Below are 26,859 nucleotides of genomic sequence, written 5' to 3' on the forward strand. Positions count from 1 at the left end.
AACCGTCTTTGTTGTACTGCGTATACTTGTTCTGACGTGTCACGCTCGATCATAGCGCTGTCGCGTCTCAGATTGATGATGCGCTGACATTCTGCCGTAACTTGTTCTAATGTGGTTTCAGGACGTTCCTCAATTCGGGATAGCAATCTTTGCCTGATTTCTACTTCGCAATCATCCTTTAATCCACAGACAAATACGAGGCATTTGAGCTGTTCCTCAGAAAGCTTCCCGAGCTCAAAGTTGATAACCCCTCGGTTAATGCGACAAGCATACGTTAAATAGTCCTCAGATTTCCCTTTGCACGTATTTAGACATTTGAAGCGTCTATGTAACAGGGACTCCTTGGTGCCGAACAAGTCCGTGAGTTTGATGACTGTTTCTGACAAAGAAAAATCACGTGAATATTTTGGTAAAATAAAATTGATATACCGATCGTGTTCGAGGGTTCAGTTTGCGCATAAGAAGGCTAACTTTCGCTTCGTCGCTCAAGCGGGCTGCATCTTTCTCGAACAAATCCTCATATCGGCTGTACCATGCTGCGAATGTCGATCCAGCTTCAGCATCATAATTAAACTCCTTCACATGGCTGCATAGTGAATCCAGAATTTGTTCGGGCGATGTGAGTGAATTTTGGCCTGACCCTGGTCCTTGGTGCTGCATCAGCTGCGCCAAAATATTCTGCTGCTGCGTCATTTGCTGCTGCATGAGTTGCAGAATCTGCATCATCGAAGAATTTTCCGTTAGGGGCGATGGTGGCATTTGCAATGGAGGTTGTTGCAATGGCGGTTCTCCGGAACCATGTTGTAACGGGTGTGGTGCGATCGATGTGTAGCGCCTGATAGTTAGGCAATTAGTATAATACTAGGAATAATCAATTATAGTAAGCAATTATGGTAGCGATCGTTTATGGTATGATAGGAAGGGTAGGAAGGATAGGAATAATTATAGCAAGTAAATTACATAAAAATGCATTAGCTAGATAAGGACAGAATATCGGGCATATGATAGAATAGGATAGGGAGATAAGCTAATAGCCACATAAGATATGTTTAAGATAAATACTTTAAGCCAATAGAAAAACGGTAAATTTTGGCGCGAAAAGGAGTTGTATAAATAAGAGTTAGGAATAGGAATTAGGTCAATAAGGAAAATGTATACTTATAGGAAACGCTGCCCGAAAAATATAGAAGTAAAAAGTATTCCTAAATCGGTGTAGTTATTTCAAGTTAGATGGAAAGAAACCTTTGTCCACCACAGATGGCTGAACATTAAAAACTCCACTAGAACGTCGTTCTTCATCACCACTGATGTTCATTTTTAACTCTTATTAAAATAACGATAATCCTCAACAAAAACAAAATAAATAAAACGCACTGTCCACGAACTTTTTGCTCAACCCAATGATGAGAGTTTAACGTTGTTGTCGTTTATTACTCTTTTTTTTACTGCTTCGTACACGAAATTGTTCCTGCTCTCACTGAAGCGTTTAAAACGTTATTTTCTTTTGCACTTGTAACACTTAAGGCTCAACGATGAGTTTTTCTGTTTTAATACGGTTAGCAGGGGGGGGGGGGGGGGGGAGGGCGTGTTGGTAAACACGATGGCGGTTTTTTTTTTTCTTCAATATATATCGCGGGCTCGACTCAATGATAAGGTAAATCTCGTCGCCACTTTTATGTTCTTTCTGTATAAAGCACGGGAAATAAATAACGGGTTACGCCGTGCACTTTAGTTAAACACTATATTCATACAATTACAATATTCATACAATTTACACGTAACTCTTGGTTCATATATAAAACAACCCCCAATCGCATGCACGCACCTAACCGCTTGATCATCCTTGAAGTGACGCTCTCGTTTTTCTCGGGTCGTCGTCCCGGCTTCGTGTCCTGCGACACGATCGCGATGGCCGCGCCTGTATCGCTGATGGCTACCAACGTCAATGGTTGTCGCTTTTAGCGAACAACCCAGAGTGGCAATGTCGCGCGATGCTGGTCCACAACAATTAATGTTATGTTTTTTCTGATTTTCAGTCAAACAATTTACTGAATGCATTTCATTAATTAAAATGTTACTGAAAATCTGCAAAATAAGTGTTAAATTTGTCGTTTTACTGGATATTAGTAATACAAATTGCTGAAAATGCAGCATTCATTCTGTCAAACCCACCTGTCAGTTAGTCAGCCTCAAAACAAAACATAATGTGATGCCCGCTTGGTCGTGATGAACAAAAATATGATTTGGTAGACGCCTACAGACACCGCGATAAAATTTCAGGTGGGATCTCGGTTTACGGGATTAATGTGAATGAAATTGCAGCCGTGTTGGTATGTAAAATCTTCTCACCACTGTGCTGCACTTGCTGAAATTTCGTGGTGACCTTGAGTGCTAACAGTATCATCAAACTTGGGTCGAAAAATTACAGTTTAAATCATTATCAAACTCTATGAAACATGAATGAACATGAGCTGAACGGGCTGCCACACAGTGCATCAATAAAAACCTCAATTAAATTTGTTTTCGCCACATTTTAATTTAAACAATCAGTAATATCAAAATATCTTTACTGGAATTTCAGTAAACGAGCTGTCACTTTCTTCTTTCTTTCTTTCTTTGGCTCAACAACCGATGTCGGTCAAGGCCTGCCTGTACCCACTTGTGGAATTGGCTTTCAGTGACTAATTGATTCCCCCCCATAGCAGGATAGTCAGTCCTACGTATGGCGGCGCGGTCTATTTGGGGATGGAACCCATGACGGGCATGTTGTTAAGCCGTACGAGTTGACGACTGTACTACGAGACCGGCCCACTTTAGTCAGCATTTAAAATTACTGAACGGTTCAGTAAAAATACTATCGTATTTTCAGTAAAAACTGAAACGCTTACTGAACTTTCAGCTGAAAACAAATCAGTAAAAAATACTGAACTGCGGTACAAAAAATTAGAGTGTACGTTCACCGACATCGGTTTTTGCGCATTTCGGGTATGGTGTGCTTATTCGTTCTGCATGGCACACGTCTTTTGTTATTGATGTCTCGTGAAGTTGCGGTCGTGTCGAATTAAGGTTACCCACTAACACATCGCCTCTACATTGGCATTTTACATTTTGGTTTGAGGCCTCTGCCTTCATTCCACCCGGGTGACTGGGTTCCTAACTCATAAGCGCAGGTTGAGCTGGCGTCGCTTCTGCAGTCCGATCGTTGCTCCTTTGTTTTCACGAGATTTGCACTAACCCATTCATTCTTCACTAGCGCTATGGATCAGCATTGCTGCCTCCGTTTCCGTTTTCGAGAATCGAAGAACAACCGTTCTGATAGCCCAGCCATGATCGTGGATTCTTTTTGAATGGAATAAGTAAAAAATGAAACCATGAGCTTGTGTTTCTTCGCAAGAGTAAATAGATAAAAGCCTATTAAAAAAGAAAGAGTCCCAAAATTAAGAAAACCCCTGAAATCTCCTGTATCTAGTCGTGAGGTGCATCATCAGCGTCGTGCGAGTAACAGCATAATGCATGGCTGCTGTTTCACCAGAATTCTGTTCTTCGCAGATTTTTATGCTTTCTCCAGTGGCTGGTTGGTGCATGACTTTCGGTTAGGGCCGTGGCATCGCTTTTTCGCATGCAATTTTTTTAGACAGCCTGACAAATATATATATATATATATATATATATATATATATCGCACAAAATCGCACGTCCAACGTTATCTGTCATATCTCATATAAATCTCTTCCAATAATCTCGCATCCGATCAGCGTTGCCACCACCCTTACCCTTTTTAAGGTTGTATGATGACATCTGGTTCCTATGGCTTTCCGTAGTCTGGTATTACATGAGACTGGGTGACAGGCCCCGCGCCCACGTGACCACTTTGTTTAGCGTCGAGTTGCCCCCCCGACGTTCAGGCACCCAGTCTCTCGGGATACCGACCCCCCTCCTGGTTCGCCATATGCCACCATTCGTCCAAGGGGTTGGGTCAAGTCCGTGTACCCAAGCTTGGATATGTGGTGGCACACGTTACCACTCTGCACGACAAAGACGTGTCGGAATAGGATTTGGATGGGAGAGCCTGTATTATCCATCGAGGCGCTTCGGATCCCATCCGATTGCAGAGCATCCGCGTTCGAGAGGAAGATGCTCAGGAGGATACTTGGCCCCGTAAGTGTGGAAGGACAATGCCGGAGCCGCTACAATGACGAGCTATACGAGATGTACGGCGACCTCACTGTCGTACAGCGTATCAAGCTCGCCAGGCTCCGGTGGGCTGGCCATGTTGTGCGCATGGAAACCCGTAAAGTCTTTTTAGGCCGTCCAGAAGGACGGAGGAGGCGTGGTAGGCCCAAACTGAGGTGGCAAGATTGCGTGGAGGCGTCCGCCATTAAGGCCGGGTTAACGGACTGGCAGAAGAAGGCGCGAGACCATGAGCGGTTTCGGACACTCCTGAGGCAGGCCAAGACCGTAAAGCGGTTGTAGCGCCTGATGAGTTAGTAAGTATGATGACATCAGATACATTTGCAACACGTTCCCTACACCGAACGTTTCTAATACCTACATTAGCAGAAGGGAGAGAGCAAATCGATATGAATGTGCTCTATTTCATTTGCTCTCACTTAGATGAAAAGGATAGGGGCACTCATAAAAATTGAGTGACTCTCAGCTGAGTTACCTTGTTCCACTTCTGTTATGCCTCACAAGGTGGGAACTGAATTGGAAGCAATTGTTGCCCGTTTTGTATGGAAAAAGTTGTTCTGTGTAGGGAACGTGTCACAAGTGTATCAGTTCCCTATCGCACACCGCACACCGTGCTCATCGCTCACTAAGGAGCTACCAGATTTTTTACACGGAGCGAACTGTACGCGCTCATTAAGATGAGCGGAGCGATCAAGGTAGCTCTTTCGCTCACTACAAAACACTAAATATAGGGTATGCTATTGCAGATATGAAGCATTTTAAATAACAAACAATTTATCGCATTAGTCGGTAACATTATAGGTAGGAAGCCTTGGCTCATGTGCTCTGCGTGGTCTATGTGCATGTATATCGTTACCCCGGATCATCCTTTCCCCAAGTACTCGGTCACATGTCCGTTTAGTATTTTGTAGATGAACACCATATTTAGGGAGATTATTCATTGGCTGGTATTATTGAATACGTTTGTAGCGGGCGGGGATCCTAGGGATGGCACCACATTTCTTGTTCCCGGTCTTAAAACGCCGTGGTTAAGTACTATAGCAACCAGTGCTGCAAAATGTCATGAGTATCACGAGATTTTCACCAACGAAAACAATGAACATATCCGTGGTAGCTTGATGCTCATTGCTGATGGTCAATAAAAGTTCGTCATGACATGCTGAACACGACATGTGAATTCTTTAGTCCAACGAGATACTCTGACTGACAAGCTTAGCTTAATGCCGGCGCAACCATAATCATGATTTTTTTGTGGCTGTGAACAGTGCTGCCTAATGCCACTGTTTCAGTCATTAACACTCATGATTGAAACGAAGTTCAAATCAGATCACGTACACAACTGAGATGATCAGTGACGATACTCTAACAGTTGGAGAATCAATCACATGCTTGGTGACATATAGCTTAGCACCCAACTTTGGGCACTCACTTGGTCGCGACATTTTTGTCGGCGATAATCGGGACTTTCTTGGAATATACTTGACGCGTGGGCTTTAGCAACAAAATGAGCATGCTTTCTCCCTCTATCTGTTTTGATTATCTGTCGGGTCAAACAGAGCGAGAAAACATGCTCATTTTGTTTCTTCGAACCACTCGCACGCACCGCATATCTCCCGTGACCATTGAGATGATCACCAACTGAAAATGTCGCAACCAAGTGACTGACCAAGTTGGTTGCACACAATATCACCAAGCATGGTCGCACCAACTGTTTGAGGCTCGCCTCTGATCATTACAGTAGAGCTCGTGACGCTGATATGATTTTGTTTCAGCCGGAATTTGTCATGAGTATCAGCCTTACCGGCGAACTCGTTCATTCCTGGGAATGTTCGCCGCGACGCTCATTTTCACTCATTTCATAGCCCTCTAGATCAAAAATTAAAAAACCGTATAGATTTTGTACTGGCCAATCTAGCAGTACAACCCTGTCCACTCATGAGCGACGAATATTTCTCGTTGAACGAGTTCGCCGGTACGGCTGTATGTTAGTGATATTTTGCAAAACTGATCACAGTAAAAAAAAGTCGTGATATAGTGACTGACTAAGCGATGGTCGCAAACATTTCATGAGCATGTATTGGTCACACCAACCGTTCTAAGTATCACCTCTGATTATCATAATTAGTACGTGACGCTGATATGGATTTTGTTTCAGTCAGATTTTTTATGACATTGATAGTGACATTTTGCAGCACTGATAGCAACCATCTAGTGCGTCAGAAAAATGAGTGAAAATGAGTGTCGGGACGTACGCCGTCGCTACTAACGTATTCAATAATTCACCGCTGGACATAAAAATAGGAAAAAAAAATTGTGTGTGTGTTTTTTTCATTTTTGACTCAATGCATGCGCTAGAGGTGTCATCGGCAAGAGTGCGAGGCGTACTGAAGATGCAATCGTCGATTTTTGCCTTACATACTCCCATTTTTGGTGCGCTATTAACCTGAGTTACGAGTGCCGATAGCGTGTCGCGGCAGTATAAAAGGAGAGTCAAATCGTTTTGCACTTCATCCGTCTGGCGCCTTCCCAATCAGGCGTATCATCCGAAAAACACGATAAAAACCCTTAGTCACGGAGGCGGCCACGTAATGGTGTGGGGTTGCTTCTCCTGGCACGGCCCGGGTCCTTTGTTCCGTATCATCGGGACACTGAACTCAGAAGGGTACAGAAAAATACTTAGTCGTAAGGTGTTGCCATACGCTTGACAAACATTCGGAGACGAAGAGCATTAAATCTTTCAGCATGATAACGACTCAAAGCACACATCGCGAGCAGTCAGATGTTATTTGGCAAACCAGGATGTGGAAGTTCTACCGTGGCCTGCGTTGAGTCCTGACCTCAACCCGATTGAAAATCTGTGGTCGAATCTTAAGGACAAGCTCAAGAACCAGCTGCATCCTCAGCAGATGACCTACCCTACAAGCAACGAGCGGGATATTTTATCATGGTGTGCGTAAAAACCTAGAGTTAAGCGGAGAATCGGTGTAAATTACACGGAGGCGAGACCCTACAGGCAAAGAGCGGGATATTTTATCATGGTGTGCGTAAAAACCTAGAGTTAAGCGGAGAAACGGTGTAAAATACAGGATACGAGAGCGCGTTTTGGTTTCTACACATTTTTGACACTAACACAGTTACAAATGTGTAAATGTGTGCGTTTACTTTCCGCCAGTGCGCTCAGTTTGATCTGCTTGCAGCGCTGTGCTGATATCAGTGTCTCGCTTGCACTGCTGCACCGAAAGTTCCTCTGTGTGCGCTCATTCTTGCTACCACACGAAATCGTCAGTACAGCTCAAGGATCCGCAGCGAGCGGCCGCACGTGTGTCAGCCTAAGTCCTGCACGATTGGTGTTATGATTTTGTAAAGTGTTCAAGTGTTTAAGTGTTGTGCGAATTGAAATGAAGCTGCGCGAATGATTCTCGCAGCTTGATTTCGTAACTTTTTTACAATAATCAACGTGTACAAAAGGATCGACGCAGATATTCGGCCACTTCAACATTTGCATCGATGGAGCGATCGATTTTATTTTAGTCAAATATTGTGTATCAACTTACGTAAATGTGTGAAATCGTGTAAAGTTAAAATGTAAATGTTTCAATAAAGTGAAGAAAAAACGCGTGTTTGTGTTTTTGTTTAGCTTTAGATTACACAAAAAATACGCAGCGAGTGTGAGCGATCGCTGAACGAAAAAAACGCACACAGCGCAACACCAAAGAAACTAACACAAGCACACGAAAGGATGCTCGCGCATGGGCGCGAGCATTGAGGAGCCGCGGGGCCATGGGGATTCTCAGCGCTCATTTTCTCAAGCACTCATGAGTGCTTTTGAGAAATCCTCGTTCTCAGCGTTTGTCGAATCGGAACAAAATCGGTTTTGAGAATCTTTGAGAAAGTTGACGATGCAGCGATCGGCTTACTGAAATATAAGCAATTGTGCTATTTGTTTTTCGATAATCACTTTGGAAAATGTATTCAATATTTATAATTGAAAAAGTTTAAAAAACATGCTACCAAAAATATATTTTCTATTTAAAGCTCCAAATAAAATTTGAGTGGCTTTATCAGTTTTTCAGAGTAAGAAAAATTAACGACGGCCACGAGCTCGCGTCTGAGAACAAGTTTTGAGTGCTTGAGAAACTTAAATGAGTGTTTGAGAATGTTTTCTCAGCTTGAGAAAGCCCCATGGCCCCGCGGCCAGAGAGCGCACCGTGTATTTTGTATGGGAGCGGGAGAGAACCGTGGTACCTGTTCCCGCCCCCTTTTTTAAGCCTAGGAAATCTTCCATCGGCTTAACTCTAGGTTTTTACGCACACCATGATAAAAATTACCCGCTCTTTGCCTGTGGGGTATGGGCACGCTGCGAGGAAATGTGGAAACGCATACCTTCAGAAACCTGCCAGAAGCTCATGCGAGATATGGCTACTCGTTGCCAGGCAGTGAAATAAAATAATGGTCAACACATTGACCGTTAGAATGTGTTTTCGCTCTGTGGAACACTGCAACACCACCTCCCAACCACCACTTAAACAGCTCTTTTCATGGCTACCAAATAATTCTGAAAAGAACTATGTCTTTCGGTCAGAAAAAAGTTCCTATTTTTATGTCCACTGGTGCACCAGCCTTTGTCTCATGGACATCCATTGCAAAATATTGAGCATAATTTCTGACGAGGTCACTCACTCACTATCACTCCAAGATATTTAATTTATGAAGCTACGGCAATTTTTACCCCATCTGTATGTCAGGCCGTGCATCTAATAGTCTATTTAAAATAATCAACATGGTTTTATTCATATTCAATTATAATGGCTGGTATCATTGAATCTATCCGAAGTGGGCACGTGCGGCGCTCACACGGAATCCTAGGGATGGCAACATATTTCGTGTGCCCGGTCCTACAACGCCGTGAAAAAGTACTATTGCAATCATTTAGTACGTCAGAAAAATGAGTGTCGGAGTCAATAATACCAGCCAATATCTTGTACGTGAGCCATCTACTGATTTAAGACCGTCTCACATAAATTGCCACGTGGCCACCAATGATTTTTTTCAACTTTGTCAAAAATACTTGTCAACACAGATTCACTGCATTTTGAACATTTTTCTTCATTTTGACAATTCGTACTGTTGCGTTGAGCAACAGTCAAACGAACGCGACGACTTTCCAGATATCTTTACAAAGTATATTTATTGCCGAAAGCTTAACTAACGGTGAAACAAGTAAAAAAACTTCTGTCTCGTCGTACGGTTAGAATAGAAAAGAGCCGCCGCACTCTGTTTCTTTCCGTACATCCTTTCCGTACGCCTTATCCTTTCCGTTCGCATTATCCGTGTGTTATAGAGTATCTGTTTATCTTTTACACCGGGCAGTCATCAATACGCGTTATTATTATAACATAGAACAGTTGCCAGACTCGTCGCAACACGTACTTTAAGTCCATTTCACATTTGAAACATCTCATTACATGGAATGATTCCTCAATTTTGCAGCAATCAAAACCTATAAAAACTTTCTCTCGCTCTCTTTATCATTTGCTTTCCACATTCATCATCCATCTCTAGTAAAACATTAAATTTGTTGTATTTGAATCTAGAATTTTCAAACCAACCCAAAACTCTCATGTGTTTAGCCTGGATATGATCGTTTTGAGATTTTATTAGGCCCAATAGTTCTTAATCTTTATTATTCTTCTTTTGGCTCAACAATCGTTGTCGGTCAAGGCTGGCCTATACCCAGTGGCGCGTTAAACGGTGGGCTGACTGTGCGGCCGCCAGGGGCCCCGGCGATCTAGGGGGCCCCGTCCTTGTGGATGTACGACTTCGTATGAGAAATAGGGGAAATCGGGAAGGGGTGGTATTCATATGTCCAAAAAGGAACTGGGCCATGTTAATATTAAAATGATGTTTTATCACTATTTACATACAACTTTTTGCGTGAAGACAAGATAAAAAACCGTTACAGCATTATTGAAGCCAAAACTAAAGGTGGTTTACGGAGCCCCAACGATTATGTGGACTCTTCGATGAAGGGGCCCCGTCGGTAAGGGCCCCCGTCAATAAGGGCCCCGTCAATAAGGGGAACCGTGCATTTGGTGTCTTGGTGTGGATGGTCGGTGCACGAGCTCACCAAATAAAAACGCGGAGACACTTGCTGCTAATCCAACGCACAGAACACAGAACAAACGCTGCGTTTAACCTCAAAGAAAACCCGTTACAACAGCCACAAGCACACATCATACACAGACAAAAATTTAAAGGCCCCTACACAAAATTTCAATACACCGACTCGTAGCCGGAGAAATTAGCAGGAAAAATTGACACCAAGCTCGCGTCGCTGTAAAAAGCCTAGGAAGGTCGTTTGGTCAACGGTGCTTCAGTGGGTTGAGGTTTCATTCGAGAAATGGTTATATCGATGTCATTGTGTGCGCTCTTGGCTGGGATGAACCGTCCTGTTCTTGTATACGGTGCCCCTGCGTGTGTGCCGAAAGCAAACAGCTGTTTCACACGAAAAATGGTATTCACATTCCTGGTCTGGGATTGTGGATTGTGTGTGTCTTTTCATGCAAAAACTAAAATTTTCATTCTTGACCCTAATCGAACACATCAAGTTTGTGGACCGAAGAGAAGGGGAAATGGGAAAGGTTTCAGTTAGAAGGAAGGGGGGAAGGGTATAAAAATACTCAAGGAACCTATCTCGCAAAAACTAAGAACTCGTGCCCCGGCTAACCTTTGGGGCCCCAGTCAAAATTGTGGACTGGACGAAGTGATGGTAGAAAGGCAAGCTATTGAAGGGTTTGGGTCAAAATTGGAAGGGTCGACGGAAAGGAAATATCGATATGAATGATCGCGTAAAATTTGAACTAATTAAGCTGTCGGCAGCGGTCGGCAAAGTCCGGCCCGAGAAAATATTTAACCGATTTTGAAAGATAGGAAGATCCTATTCATTAAAAATTAACTGAACATGTTTTAATATGACAATTCATATCGTTGAACTCTTCCAAATTTGATCACCATAACATGGATTGTCAGACCAATCAATATGGCCAAATTTGAGGAGAAATTAGAAAATAGAAGCGAATAATTCCATAAAAACCTGACTGTTGATTTTACGAGAACAATGGTTACACACTATTGCTTTTTAAGGATGCAACGATTTTCTAGGAGTTTTTTTTAAGGAAATGCGCTATCAATTTGTCTGACCTTGCCTTACTTGTCCGTGGCCTCATAATAGTATTGAACGATTGTACGTTTGTCTCGATAATTTTTCAGCTGTTAAGGTTTTTGTACCATCTTCAGATATATCCTGAAACAAATTTGCAACATGGAAGGAAGGGTACATTGAGAAGCGATATTGCGATTTTGCTTAATTGTTTGGAACTTTATATGACTTTTGCACACTATGCTGCTGATTCTTAATTGAAGAATCTTTACAATCAATTTTAGAAATTGTAAGTTAATATAACGAATTTGAAACTTGCTTGGATGATATAATACTTTAAGAAAAACAACAATATAACCAATCGCATTGTTTAATATCATAAACCAGTTATTTTGTGTATTAACTGTAATAATATAATAATGTATGTGTAAAAAATGCATTCTCCTGGCCCTCAACTCTCGATCATTTAGAAAGCAGCTGGTCTAAAGCAGTGGTCTCCAGCCTGTGGTCCGCGGATCACTTGAGACAAACATACTGCAATACAGGGTATTTCCAGTTACTTTCGAATGAAAATATTGTTTTTCCCGCGTGCAAGAAGTTATCGCTCTGACCGATTGAATATGAAGTGGCCGCAATTCGAAGTAAGACGGTACTTCAGTATTCATTGTAAAGGTAAACACCAACGTAAAAGCAAAATATTGTTTTCATGTTATGCTCATGATGACGATTTTAAATCAAATCGTCCGTATTATGAAACACGAGCTGGAAACTGTAAAGTAGGAAAGAAAATATCGTTTAGAACCATCGTTCTTGTAAAATAAATAAATAAAAGATAAAAGTAACTAGCTTATCGAAAACGATAACTTTCCGACCTTTAACTTCTTTTGAGTATAAATACAACCAACTCCGGTCATGGCAAGTCAGATTTGTTCGGATTGTCAGGATAGGACTAAGCCCATCCATCATCCATCGATTTCTCATTTAAGGAGTTTACTTATGTCCTCCTACCCAAGGTAAGCCCTCTAAACTCCAACGTCCTAAAGGATCGCCTAGACCAGCAGTGTCAAACTCATCTCATCAGAGGGCCACTAGTACAAATTTTCAATGATTCGCGGGCCGCAAAGTTGAGAATTGAAAATATACCCCAATGTTTATGTAAAATACTTTTTTAGATTTTTATTGTTAAACAAATTGTCTTTTTGTACTCCTCGCTTCTTATCTGGAATCGTTTGTTATGTACAAATTCGCGATGTTATTTTTATATGTGCTCTTTTTTATATGAGAAAATTGTTTAATGTACTTTCAATGTTATTATGAAAATAGAACATTTTTCATTACTCGCGTTCTCTTACGGCAGTTCTGCTAGAAAATATCTGTCAAACACACTTTTTCACTGAAGTAGGAGAAGTCTAGCAGCCTGTAGTGAATCTTTGTCAAGCAATCCGAGCTATCCATCAATGGATGAATAACAACCATATTTGCTTGCAATTTTTTGACAGATCAAGAGAAAAATTGTAATAACACGTGTTTAAACATTATTTTTCGCTAATTTCCAAGTTCCAAGTGTTCTGGTGATATATTCATTTCTTATAACAAGAACCCGTATTTTACGATTTTTTTTTTTAAATTACGATATTTTTATCTCACAAAGAGTCGTGGTTTGTGATCACATACAGATCGGCAATTCTATTTTTGACACTTAAAGGGAGATGATTCGCGAATTGAGGAATTGAGGACTGTGTGATCTAATCTATTAATAAGCTTTGTATTGCAAGGCTTAGGCATTTCGATTATTTTTATCCTTAATCTAAATCCTTTAGGCTTTTGGTTTTGATTTTTGGGGAGGTTGGAAATTACATTAATTCGTCTTGCAGAATGTTGGGTACAAATAATTCCAACTTGGCTACAATCATTTTTATTAACATTTATGGTGGCATGATTATGAAAAAAACAGAAGAGGCTCCAATCGAATATCAATGATGTAACATTCTAAGGTGGGAAAAAATTCGGAGCCGAATGAATCCTTTACTCGGCAGTCGGGGGCATGGAGATTTTCAAATTCGGCGGGACAACCGATGACTCCAACGGTTCCGAATGGCTCTAACGGCTCTTTATGCTTCGGACGGCAAAGAACGGAACTGTTGGTTTGATTTGGCCGGATTCGAAGTCGGAATAGCTATGATCGGAAATGGTTTTGAGCAGTGGATGCGATTCCGACAATCAATCACTAGTTGTTGAAAAATTTCCTAGTGTGTGTATCAAGTTATTTTCATTCCTTTTTCGTTTGTAGACAGTTGACGCAATTTTTTTCCATACTGAATGTGCAATCGAGTGTGCACAAAATTATGCTAATATTCAGAATTTAATCGAAACATAATACGACTGAGCTTGCATTCGATTCAATGATTCTTAAGGGTCTCGATTGATATGTACCTTTGTGTAGAATAAGTTTATGAGATGTTATGGGTACATTCATGTTAGCTTCGAAAAATATACCAACAGAAGGATTGTTCTTCTCTTGAAAATTTTATACACTTTGACAAATAGTAATAACAGATTTATGGTTTGCAGTGAAAACTGGTATGGATGCAGTCAAAATACTCTCGCGGGCCGCATTCAGAATCGACGCGGGCCGCATGCGGCCCGTTGGCCGCCAGTTTGACATACCTGGTCTAGACGATCAAGTGTCGAAAGTCCGCTTCGAAACCGTATCCACGTTACCCAAAAATTTGAACCTACCACAAAGCTATTCTGATATTACTGATTGTTTAGTCATTGATATCAATTAAAAATTGGCGGAATTGAAATTGGTGTTTTTATAGATGCGCAGGGTGGCAGTCCATTCTGCTCATGTTCATCTCTGTTTCATAAAGTTTTATACAGATGTAAACTGTATTTTGTCGAAACAAGTTTGTTGATTTGGTATGCACTCACGGTTACCACGAAATTTCAACAAGAACAGCAAAGTGGTGTGAAGATTTTTCTCAACCAAAACGTTAATCCCGCAAGCCGAATACGCACCTTAAATTTTATCGGGGTGTCTGTAAGAGGTTACTAAATCAAGTTTTTGTTTATCACGAGCAAGCGGGCATCGTATTATGTTTTCTTTTAAGGCTCAGACATGTCGTTTTGACAGAATAAATAGCTGCATTTTCAGTAATTTATTTTACTGATATTCAGTGAAACGTCAAAACCATGTATTACTCAATAGATTTCAGTAAAAAATGTAACTGCAGCAAACTTAGAAAATTTGCAGTGTATGATTCGTACACCATTTCCCCCCCCCCCCCCCCCATACCATAACGCCTAGGGCCTCGGAGAGGCTTGACCCGCCACTGCCTGTACCACTTGTGGGGTTGGCTTTCAGTGACTTATGGGTTACCCCACATAGCAGGATAGTCAGTCCTACGTAAGGCGGCACGGTCCATTTGGAGCTTGAACCCATGACGGGCATATTGTTAAGTCGTACAAGTTGGCGACTGCACTACGAAACCGGCTAATATAAAATATACTTTGTTTTCTAATATTTTTCAGCTGAGACCATCACTCTTCAAATGTAGCAAGGTTGCAATGATGAAATCCAGTACCTCACATCAAAAAAACATCCTTAATACAGTTATCTGTGTTTTACCTGACAATCGTCCCGTCACGTCATTACAGTTGGTTGAAGAATTTGAAAAATGCCCTACAAATTTTCAACCTATTAATAAAACGTATGACCAGGACCAAGATGCCGATTTATGGCGCGAAAAAATGTTAATCGGCAAACGGACAACACGATATTTGTGTCAATCCAAATCAGAAGGGTTACCTGGTTACATAGTGGAGACACTAAAAATAATAAACGAAAAGGAAATTATTCCAGAGGGATTTTCGCAGCTAACGAGAACAGCCGACACAGAACAAAAAGCATGGCGTAAAAAACAACTTGTGTATCGATTAACTAAAAAAAGCTCAGCAAAGCAAGCGGTAACAGATATTATTTTATGTTCAAGGATGCGTCAGGCACCGGACGGATTTACACTAGCTGGGTATGCTTGCACTTTCTATTATAACAAATCTTGTTTAATCTTGTTTATGGCTTCAATGTATCATTTCTCTAACAGTTTATAATTACAAAATATTTCATTTAATAAGAAAAAATACAAAACCATTACAGTGATATAAACGGTATTTTGGTGTGCTTCAAAAAGTCACCGGTTCCTCATCGACCATCTCCAAGTATTCCATCGCGAAACATAAATGACCTGGAAAAGACAATAGAAAATCTGAAGTTACAAGTAAATTGTAACAATGTAAGCAAACGTAGATGAGCGATGCGTAATGTTAAACTTGTATTCATTTAATATAATGTACATTGTAGGCCCTATTTCAATCTCAAGACTACGAATACGTGCAGCTGTCATCATCGTATAAGCTTTCACCGAAACGAGCTGCTCCTAAACCACTTATGTATTCAACCGGAACAATGTATGTTCACACTGACGTTGAAGGTGTTCCATTTTTGTTAAATCCTGGTCTTAAACAATATAATACACATGTAAGTAAACATCATCTTTCAAGCATCGGTTCAACAACGGTGAATGGTAGCTATTATGATAATAATATTATGGTTTTCATTTTAGGTTCCAATAAAATATGATGTAACAGGAGTACAATTACAGTACGATTTTCAGTTAGAAAGACAAGTGCTATGCACAACAAAATCGCAAAACGACCAAGTAACAAATCCATTTTTTCAATGAAGCTATGAAATAAAATAGGTTATATTATTGTTTTACATGAAGCTTTTGCTAAGTTTTTCGTTCTATTGAACGAAAGCAAATTTTAGAATTTTATGAAATATTTTTCTACATTTCAAGCTGATTTGATTTTTTTCGTAGTATTTAAATTAATTTTCAACAATGAAAATGTTAAAGTATGTAAATGAAGTTGGTACATCAAATTGACATCAAGAATAATTTTATTGAGTCATTATTTTATAGCTATCAAAAGCTGTATAGCTGTATCATTGACAGCATCCACTGAACAAATGTATCATGCCTCCAAATTGGATATCACATTAGATTTCAAACATTTTATTGGTAGAAGTTACTCTCCATACTCAATCTAACATTATGTGCTATCATACGATACGATTTTTTGAGCACGAATCGTTTCTAACTTCGAATCACTGCTGAAAAAAAGTATTGAAAGATTGCTAGTAACATATCCGTAATTATCAGTAACAAGCGGATGTTTTTGCTTCTCGATTTCACCTTAGTGATTCTTTCAAAGTGATTTAAGCAGAAATCGTTGTTTATGATAATTGCAAACCTGATATGTGATATTAATATATAAGTTGACAGTTGACAGTTGTCTGCTAAGCGCACGTGCTCACTTCACTCTTCGTAAAAAAATTATTTTATTGTGTTATCTAAATTTATTTTTGATTTTCTTCTGGTTTATCGTGACCATTAACTGTATCCTGCAATCCTGACACCATTTGCTACTGTGATCCGTTCCTGTTACTGGTGCAAATCTACGGATATTTCCCGCGTCCCTGGCGTATACATCCAATGCGCAGCTATAATCGAAGAAGTTTGTTATGCCTGTTCGGTGCCACTTGAATCACTTGTTGATGGTATCTCATGCTCATACTGTGATGGCCTTCACCACATTACGTGCACTAATTTGCCCTTGACGGTGATCGAAGAGGTAAGACGGACAGCCTCTCTTCATTGGAGTTGCACCGGGTGTACGAGCGCGATCGCTAACCCAGATAGTAAGGCAATCAAGGGAACGGGTAATGCAGGTTGGTTTTCAGGCGGCGCTCTTTGCCGCTGTTGAGATAATGAAAACTACCCTAGTTCCGCCAGTGGTGTATGAGGCCCCGGGGCCATGGGGATTCTCAACGCTCATTTTCTCAAGCACTCATGAGTGTTTTTGAGAAATCCTCGTTCTCAGCGTTTGTCGAATCGGAACAAAATCGGTTTTGAGAATCTTTGAGAATCTTTGAGAAAGTTGACGATGCAGCGATCGGCTAACAGAAATATGGAGAATTGTGCTATTTGTTTATCGGAAATCACTTTGGAAAATGTATTCAATGTTTATAATTGAAAACGTTAAATAATATGCGATTAAAAACTGTTTTTCTATTTAAAGCTCTAAATAAAGCTTGAGTGTCTATATCAGTCTCTCAGGGTGAGAAAAAACTGACGACGGCCACGGGCTTGAGTCTGAGAACAAGTTTTGAGTGCTTGAGAAACTTAAATGAGTGCTTGAGAACGTTTTCTCAGCTTGAGAAAGCCCCGTGGCCCCGCGGCCTGAGATTCGCGAGGGCTTTGCCGCAATAGGTGCGGTACACCAAGCTCTCAGCTTGTGCTCCAATGCATTGCTCTTCCGAGTGGTAAGCGCAGAAGATTGTTCCGAGACGTTGTTGCATGCACGGAAGCCATTGTTGTTAATAATGTTCCTGCTCCAGCTATCACAAACACTAGTAATACTTACCAAAACAGTCATCCTTCACTACCACCAATAATTACTGGAACCGATAACACCACCACATTGATAGCAACTAGACCTGATTATATATGGCTGCACTTGTAGAAGCTTTCCACATCCGTTACCGTGGAAGAGGTAGCGGAGATGGTAAAATCGCAGCTAAACATCGATGTCGATGTCCTCGCTTTTTGTTTATTGAAAGCGGGAACATCTATTAGTTCTGTTAGTGCATTGACGTTAGTCGTTCGGAGTCGTTCGGAGTCGCCCGGAGTCGGAGTCGTCCGGAGTCGTTCGGAGTCGATCGGAGTCGTTCGGAGTCGTTCGGAGTCGCCCGGAGTCGGAGTCGTCCGGAGTCGTTCGGAGTCGTTCGGAGTCGATCGGAGTCGTTCGGAGTCGTTCGGAGTCGTTCGGAGTCGTCCGGAGTCGTTCGGAGTCGGAGTCGTTCGGAGTCGTCCGGAGTCGTTCGGAGTCGTTCGGAGTCGTCGACTCCGGACAACTCCGGTCGACTCCGGACGACTCCGAACGACTCCGACTCCGGTCGGATCTAGTGGTTCCATTTTGCCTGAGTCGGAATCGAACTAACAATAGTCGGAGTCGGATCGGAGTCGTGGGTGCGCTCCATACAGCACATCACTACACCAAACATCAATAGAATGCACAGTTCAAGCCAGAAGCATTTCATTCAATATTTCAACAACACGCTCGTACGCTGACGATCTCATTCCAACCCACACACGGTCACCACTCATTGTCCGTCCCTCGTATTTAACTGTATACTATCAGAATGTGCGTGGTTTGCGATCCAAAACTGATGAATTCCGCTTTGCAGTATTAGAAGCAGACTATGGTGTTGTGGTACTCACTGAGACCTGGCTCGATCCCAGTCTTCCCACCGCTCTCCTATTTGGAGACATGTACCGTGTTTCCTTCACTGCGACAGAAGCGCCACAAACAGTTCTCACTCACGAGGTGGTGGTGTGCTAATCGCGTTCAGTTCTATTCTTTCCTCACATGAGCTTCCTGTACTTCAGCCGACACTCGAATCCATCTGCATCTACATCCAGCTTTCTACGTATCCAGTATACATATCCGCTGCCTACCTCCCTCCAAACCACAGCTCGGATGAAAGTAAAATAAATGCATTATTGTACGGTGTCAACTGCATCTGTAGCGCATTAAATCCGAACGATAGATTCGTGCTCATCGGAGACTTTAATCAATCCGCTATCTTGAGGTCGCCGGCTCAATCGAACCACGAAACCCCTTTTATGTTTTTCGACCCTCACTCCCGCTCAACTCGCAGCGCCCACTTCGTCGATGGGTTGCATCTGAACGCGCTTTACTCCTCGAGGCGAATTCTCGATTTAATCTATGTAAACTGCGTGGGAGCAACAACCTCCTCGCCTATACGTGTCAGCGATCTTCCGTTACTGCCAATTGACTGCTACCACCCACCGCTTGAATTCGATTTGGACATAAGCACACCTGTTGTTAAGTTCGCGATTATTAATTTCGTAACGAACGTGTCAAACTGAAAATTCGCGAGGTGCGCGATCAGCTTAAACTAGAAACCGGGTACGATGCGTGTAAAAGCGTAATAAATATGCGTCACAAACACTAACACACGGCACTCACGCGTACGTACACTTATGTACTATTTATGCTCGGAAAGGATACACTAACACCCTAAAATTGTATGGGCTTTCGGGGGTATAAAAGGGACCGAACTTTTAATAAACAAACCATTCGGATTTCGAAACTCTAAGAAACCTTGTCTTTTTTAATTTTGCATATTCGGATCAGAAAGAAATCTCTCATCCCTCTTCACCCCTTTCTAAGGCATAGGATCCTCAAATTACTTGAGAGAGCAACTAGCGGGAAGGTTAATCATTGGTGTCGAACGGTTGAGATGATCGCTGTTACCCGAGCGGGTTTGACTTACAAGTCCGCATCCTTCGCGTGGCCCACAGATCCGTTCGCCGTAGTAACACCTGTAATGATTACTTGCACTATCGCCCCAGAAAGAAGGCTCAACTACGCTCGCACCGATTTCGCTAAACTCAACCCAACCAACCAAACCGAGCTCTTTCGAAGCAAATCCTTCGTGATGAGCGAGAAAGCATGTCACGCATCTCACGTGTTGCCATGCGAACAGATGTGCGTGTAGATGTGTGAGTGCGCGGAGAAAAATTGATGGATGACGAATGGAGGAAGGGGAGGAGCTTCAATCTGTCGAAGCATCTGAAGGGGGGCCGAACGCTCTCTTCACATTTTGCGAAGAATCAGTTGAACTCAGACGCTTGGCAAAGAGGATATACTACTTTGAGGCACTAAATATTTCAGGCAATGGAGTCGTGGTCTATTAGTATTAGTATAAATTATTTCCCTTACCCCATTTATGAATTAATTTAAAGGAATAAACATTAATCTGAGTAAAATTTCAAAAGTCACTTTTAGCAAAAAACTTTTTCCAAATGTGTTTTGAAATTCTGAATCGATCTTGTAAAGACGGTTTTTTCATACAATGCGTACTTTTTAAGATATTTGGAAAAGTACGGTTCATAGGGTGCGCGGATGATATCCCAACCAACCAAACCGTGCTCTTTCGAAGTAAATTTGCTTCGATATAGCTTCGATAGAAGTTCTCTACCGAAGGTGTATCAACTTTGATAGGCAGTTCCTACCGAAGTTAAGCTCGGGTGTTTAGCCGAAATGTTACAAAAGAGAAAGAAAAAAATTCTCTCGTTTGCTGCCGTGTTTCGCTCACACGCGCGCCCTGCCCCCTTTTATTTACGTACGTGTTTATAGCTCCTCCTCCTCCTCCTCCTCCTCTCATCTATCTTCCTACCTTATGTGCAGTGGTTATGTGTTTTAATTGAAATTGGAAGGAGAGATATTCGATTTATTTATTACGTGCGATTTAATCAGAGAATTGAAACATGGTACATGGTGGATCTACTGTTCATCACAAGCGGGCCTAACACTTTAACTATTTGTGAATTCGCGCGTGAGGACGTAAAAGACGCAATAATAATGGAGCGGTTCTAACGTAAACAGACAAAATCGCTCAGCTGAAAATTTGATAGAGCGGAATAGCATTTCATTGGAATAGCATTGCTAGTATATCATCCGCGCACCCTATGAACCGTACTTTTCCAAATATCTTAAAAAGTACGCATTGTATGAAAAAACCGTCTTTACAAGATCGATTCAGAATTTCAAAACACATTTGGAAAAAGTTTTTTGCTAAAAGTGACTTTTGAAATTTTACTCAGATTAATGTTTATTCCTTTAAATTAATTCATAAATGGGGTAAGGGAAATAATTTATACTAATACTAATAGACCACGACTCCATTGCCTGAAATATTTAGTGCCTCAAAGTAGTATATCCTCTTTGCCAAGCGTCTGAGTTCAACTGATTCTTCGCAAAATGTGAAGAGAGCGTTCGGCCCCCCTTCAGATGCTTCGACAGATTGAAGCTCCTCCCCTTCCTCCATTCGTCATCCATCAATTTTTCTCCGCGCACTCACACATCTACACGCACATCTGTTCGCATGGCAACACGTGAGATGCGTGACATGCTTTCTCGCTCATCACGAAGGATTTGCTTCGAAAGAGCTCGGTTTGGTTGGTTGGGATACTAGCAATGCTATTCCAATGAAATGCTATTCCGCTCTATCAAATTTTCAGCTGAGCGATTTTGTCTGTTTACGTTAGAACCGCTCCATTATTATTGCGTCTTTTACGTCCTCACGCGCGAATTCACAAATAGTTAAAGTGTTAGGCCCGCTTGTGATGAACAGTAGATCCACCATGTACCATGTTTCAATTCTCTGATTAAATCGCACGTAATAAATAAATCGAATATCTCTCCTTCCAATTTCAATTAAAACACATAACCACTGCACATAAGGTAGGAAGATAGATGAGAGGAGGAGGAGGAGGAGGAGGAGCTGTAAACACGTACGTAAATAAAAGGGGGCAGGGCGCGCGTGTGAGCGAAACACGGCAGCAAACGAGAGAATTTTTTTCTTTCTCTTTTGTAACATTTCGGCTAAACACCCGAGCTTAACTTCGGTAGGAACTGCCTATCAAAGTTGATACACCTTCGGTAGAGAACTTCTATCGAAGCTATATCGAAGCAAATTTACTTCGAAAGAGCACGGTTTGGTTGGTTGGGAAGAGACTAATCTCCTCTTTTGACGATTCTTTCCAATGCTCGAATTTTACATCACTTGACCATGCTACAGACGAATTCTCTAAGTCAGCGGTCGGCAAACTTTTGAGGCAAAGGGCCAAATTAAGTAAATGATCGAGTGCCGCGGGCCAGAAAAATGCGGTTTTTTTATCATTACGCTTAAATCATTACATTTAAAACTTTTAGAAACCTTTTAGGTATTATTGTTGTTTTTCTGTAATAAATTCATGCAGGCATGGTTCAAAATTGATGATACTTGCTTTAAAAACTAATTGTAATATTTAATCATTTGAGAATCGGCAATAGATGTCCAAAAATGTGATCAGTAAAAAATAACAAATAAGGATCAATATCGCTTCTTGAAGAACCCATCCTTTCACGCCGCAAAAAATATTGCGGATATTCCGGGGATGATACAAAAATCGTAACGGCTAAAAAACTAGCGAAGCAAACGTGGAGTCAGGAATTATTACAATGCTTTATGGACATGCCATGTCAGATAAATTGATAACTGATTCCTTACGAAACAGCACTTTGACAACAACAGGGGTTTTGAAATGTTCGCTTTTGCGAAAATATCACTCAAATTGTTTGAAGATAAATCCACTGATTGTGTGAAATTAAGAAGAAAGAAAAAAACAAAATAAAAAAAAATATCGCGTGAAAATGCTGTTTTACTATATTTAAAACATTGTATTGTATGTTTTGCGTTGGCGAACGTCAAATGCTCTCCCATAGCAAAGTCGAATGCAAAACTTTAAATAAATTCATTGTAACCAGGCTTTATCGTATCTAATCAATATAAAATTTCGTATGCGATTTCCTTCATTCCGAATGTCTTATTGTCGTGTTCAACAATGTTAAAATTACATATTGGTTGACAGTTGAAAATTGACAAATTTATGGGTTTATCAAGGGGTTATTTTCACCTGCTTTAACAAAACGTTATTTGCACTTTGAATAGTATTGTCCCATGAGAGAAACAGACAACCTCTATCACCTCACCTTGACACCTCTATCACTCGAACCATGGTGGTCAAATAAGGGAACTAACCAACTTGACAAATAACAGTTGACAGTTGACGACAGAGTGTGTTTTCTCACTGTGCTCCGCGTAAATCCGTGAATTATTTTGTCGTTTCGGCCTTATTTTCGTCAAACTGCCGCTTAGCTGTGACATAAGCTGTCTCTGGTAGTCCTGCCTTCAATTGTTCGTCACAACCATTGCTGACTTTGCTGTATTTCCTGCGTTTGTTCCTGAGTCCTGTGGCATCTATCTGCAACGGCAACTAAAATGGAGGGAGTTTGTTGTGACTGCTCTGTGCCACTTGAATCGCTTGAGTGTGGTATTATGTGCTCGTTCTGTGATGCTGTATATCACTCAGCGTGCACTAAATTACCTTTCACTGTGATCGAAGAGGTAAAACGGACGGCATCTCTTCATTGGAGCTGTGTAGGGTGTTCGAATGCTCTTGGCAACCCACATAGTAAAGCAGTCAAAACAACGGGTATGCAGGTCGGCTTCCAGGCGGCTCTTACTGCCGCTGTCGAGGTGATGAAAGCTGCTTTAGTCCCGCCTGTGATGCACGAAATCCGTGAGGGCTTTGCCAGTTTTGCCGCGGCTCACCAAGCTCCTAGCGAACACTTCAACGTACCGCCCCCAGATGCCCTCCCGAGTGGAAAGCGTAGAAGGTTGTTCCGTGACGTTGTTGCATCCACGGAAGCCATTGTTGTTGACAATGCTCCACTATACCCTGTAAATACAGACACCGACAATACTCACCAAAGAAATCGCCCTTCACTACCACCAATAATAACAGGAACCGATACCACCACCACCACGTCGATCCCAACCGTGTCACAACTACCAAGAACAAACTATATGTGGCTACATCTATCTAGGTTAGCCAAAACCGTCACCGTTGACCAGGTAGTGTCGATGGTAAAATCACACCACGGACGTCATCGCTTTTAGTTTGCTGAAAGCGGGAACAACCATTAGCTCGGTTAGTTCACTAACTTTTAAGGTTAGAATTATCGCTGCTCTTCGAGATAAAGCACTTACCGCAGGATCTTGGCCGGTCGGGCTCGGTGTGCGTGAGTTTATCTCACTCCCGCAAAGGCCGTCTCACCATCGTCCTGATCTTACCAACACAAACACACCTATACCTGTTCGACATAGCCCGATGCACCCTGTACAATTATCACCCGATATGAATTGTACCTTAATATCGCCTGCTCCACCAAAAACAACTACAGCCACACCAAACACCGTTAAAATGCACCAAACTACTATTCAACACTTTTTTCTTAAGTAACAATCACACAACTGTTTCCTCAAAAGGCACTGTGCCACTGAATCTAACTAGTCATTTGTTTACACGAAATAACAACACGTCAACGACACGATCTCTCACCGATGACCTTGCACCAACTTACACACGCATACCACTCAATGTCCGTTCAACGTCTATAACTGTATACTATCAGAATGTGCGAGGTTTACGATCCAAAGCTGATGAGTTCCGTTTAACTGTGTTAGAAGCGGACTATGATGTTGTGGTACTCACTGAGACTTGGCTCGATCCCAGCCTTCCCACAGCTCTCCTATTTGGCGATGCGCACTGTGTCTATCGTTGCGATAGAAATGCCGCAAACAACTCTCTATCTCGAGGCGGTGGAGTACTAATTGCGGTGAGTTCCGCTCTCCGCTCTCATGCGCTTCCAGTGCTTGCGCAAACACTTGAATTCGCTTGCATCTGCATTCAGCTCCCGACGTACCGATTATACATTGCTGCTGCCTACCTTCCTCCCAACCATAGTACGGACGAAGGAAAAATAAATGCATTACTGGACACCGTCAACAGCATTTGCGACACACTAGGTCCAAACGACAGATTCGTGCTCGTGGGAGACTTTAACCAACCCGCTCTTTCCTGGTCGCCTGCGCAATCGAATCATGAAACCCCTTTTGTGTTTTTTGAACCTCATACTAGTTCAGATCGTAGCGCCCAATTCGTCGATGGACTGCACCAGAATGCGCTTTACCAACTTAATAACAACACTAACTCTATGGGGCGCATTTTAGACCTTGCATACGGGAATTGGTCAAGTGCAGCAACTTCTTCGCTCATACGCGTCAGCGAGCACCCGCTGCTGCCAATAGACTGCTATCACCCACCGCTCGAATTTGATTTGGAAATCACAGCATCGTCTATGAATCACGCTACCACTGTTACGGAAATAAAGCTCAATTACGCACGTGCTGACCTTACTAAACTCAAGAGACTGATCTGCTCCTTCAACCAATCCTTTGAATGCTCAAACTATACATCCATTGACCATGCCACGAACGATTTCTCAGAGTATATGCGGGCCGCATTGCGTGAATGTGCTCCTATTAAAAAGCCCCATCGCGGACCGCCGTGGGGTGACCGCACATTACATGCCCTAAAAAAAGCAAAGCGAGCCGCTTATGACTATTTACGCGCTAATCGATCCACACCGTGTCGGCTTTACTACAATGGTGCTCATGCACTTTATCGACGTTATAATAGAGTCTGCTATCGTCGATATATACGCCAGACTGAACGAAGCTTGCGAAAGTACCCTCGCCGCTTTTGGAGCTTTGCCGACAACATGCGCAAGTCAACTGGCCTCCCTGGGACTATTCGGTATAAGGATAATTGTGCACACTCGCCATTAGATATTTGTGAACTGTTTCGAGGATAGCTTCATCTCTAACATCACACCTCCGGAGGCTGTTGCTTCAGCGCTCGTGAACACTCCGGCAGATGCAATTCATGTCACGCTACCTATCGTCACCGAGACCCTGGTTACCCAAAAAATCGAGCGTCTAAAGTCGTCATACTCCGAGGGGCCAGATGGTATCCCAGCGACAATTCTCAAGCGTTGTGCCGTATCGGTAGCTCCTGTTTTAACTAAGATTTTTAACGAATCTCTGCGCACAGGAACCTTTCCATCACTGTGGAAGGTCTCATGGCTAACACCCATCCACAAAAAGGGCAGCAAAAACGAAGCAGTGAACTATCGAGGTATTACCTCTTTAGCTGCCTGCGCCAAAGTGTTCGAGCTAATCATCTATGAACCATTAATGGCATCTGCCGGCAAATACATCAGCACTAACCAACATGGATTCATGCCTAAGAGATCAACTACGACAAATCTGATGCAATTCGTTAGCGGCTGTTATAAGTCCATTGATGATGGTATGCAGGTTGATGCCACTTACACGGACATTAAGGCGGCTTTTGACAGTGTGTCCCACAACATTCTTCTGGCAAAACTTGATAGACTTGGATTATCACCACCCCTGGTAAAGTGGATGAAATCGTATTTATGTGGTCGTTCATATGCAGTTAGAATGGGCTCCCACCAATCTAGATCTATCGGTGCCTCTTCCGGCGTACCCCAGGGCAGCAACCTGGGGCCTCTGTTGTTTCTGCTCTACATAAGCGACTTGTGCACGGCACTCCCGGATAATAGTTGCCTACTCTACGCAGATTATGCTAAAATCTATCGTGAAATCCGTGAGCCCGAGGACCATCTTCAACTTCAAGCCACTTTGACTGAATTTGTCTCCTGGTGCAAGCGTAACGCACTAAGCGTCTGTATCGATAAATGCGCCATAATCTCATTCAGCCGTTCAAGAGCTCCAGCGCTTGATGGTCAGAACCTCGAAAGAGTGAACTGTGTAAAGGATCTAGGAGTCCTCCTAGATGCTAAACTCTCCTGCGAAGAACAGATAGACCAAGTAGTCGCTAGTGGCAATCGTCTACTTGGCTTGGTCATAAACATGACGCGCG

At 42.1% G+C, this 26,859-nt stretch overlaps 1 protein-coding gene across 2 annotated transcripts in view; it reads left to right on the forward strand.

Annotated features, from left to right (window-relative positions):
* LOC1278543 (multivesicular body subunit 12B) overlaps positions 1-26,859 on the forward strand; it is an 88,397-nt gene that overhangs the window by 31,392 nt on the left and 30,146 nt on the right. Inside the window, exons 2-5 of one of the 2 annotated variants that reach the window (XM_318149.5) lie at positions 14,885-15,381; positions 15,510-15,645; positions 15,714-15,890; positions 15,976-16,311. The exons of the other annotated variant lie outside the window; for it this stretch is intronic. Coding sequence (XP_318149.5) covers positions 14,921-15,381; positions 15,510-15,645; positions 15,714-15,890; positions 15,976-16,095 — 894 coding nt within the window. The 5' untranslated portion in view covers positions 14,885-14,920 and the 3' untranslated portion in view covers positions 16,096-16,311. Of the gene's footprint in view, positions 1-14,884; positions 15,382-15,509; positions 15,646-15,713; positions 15,891-15,975; positions 16,312-26,859 lie in introns of those variants that run through there. 2 annotated transcript variants of the gene reach the window in all.

Source organism: Anopheles gambiae, chromosome 2 (assembly GCF_943734735.2).
Source record: "Anopheles gambiae chromosome 2, idAnoGambNW_F1_1, whole genome shotgun sequence".
Taxonomy (NCBI): Eukaryota; Metazoa; Arthropoda; class Insecta; order Diptera; family Culicidae; genus Anopheles; species Anopheles gambiae.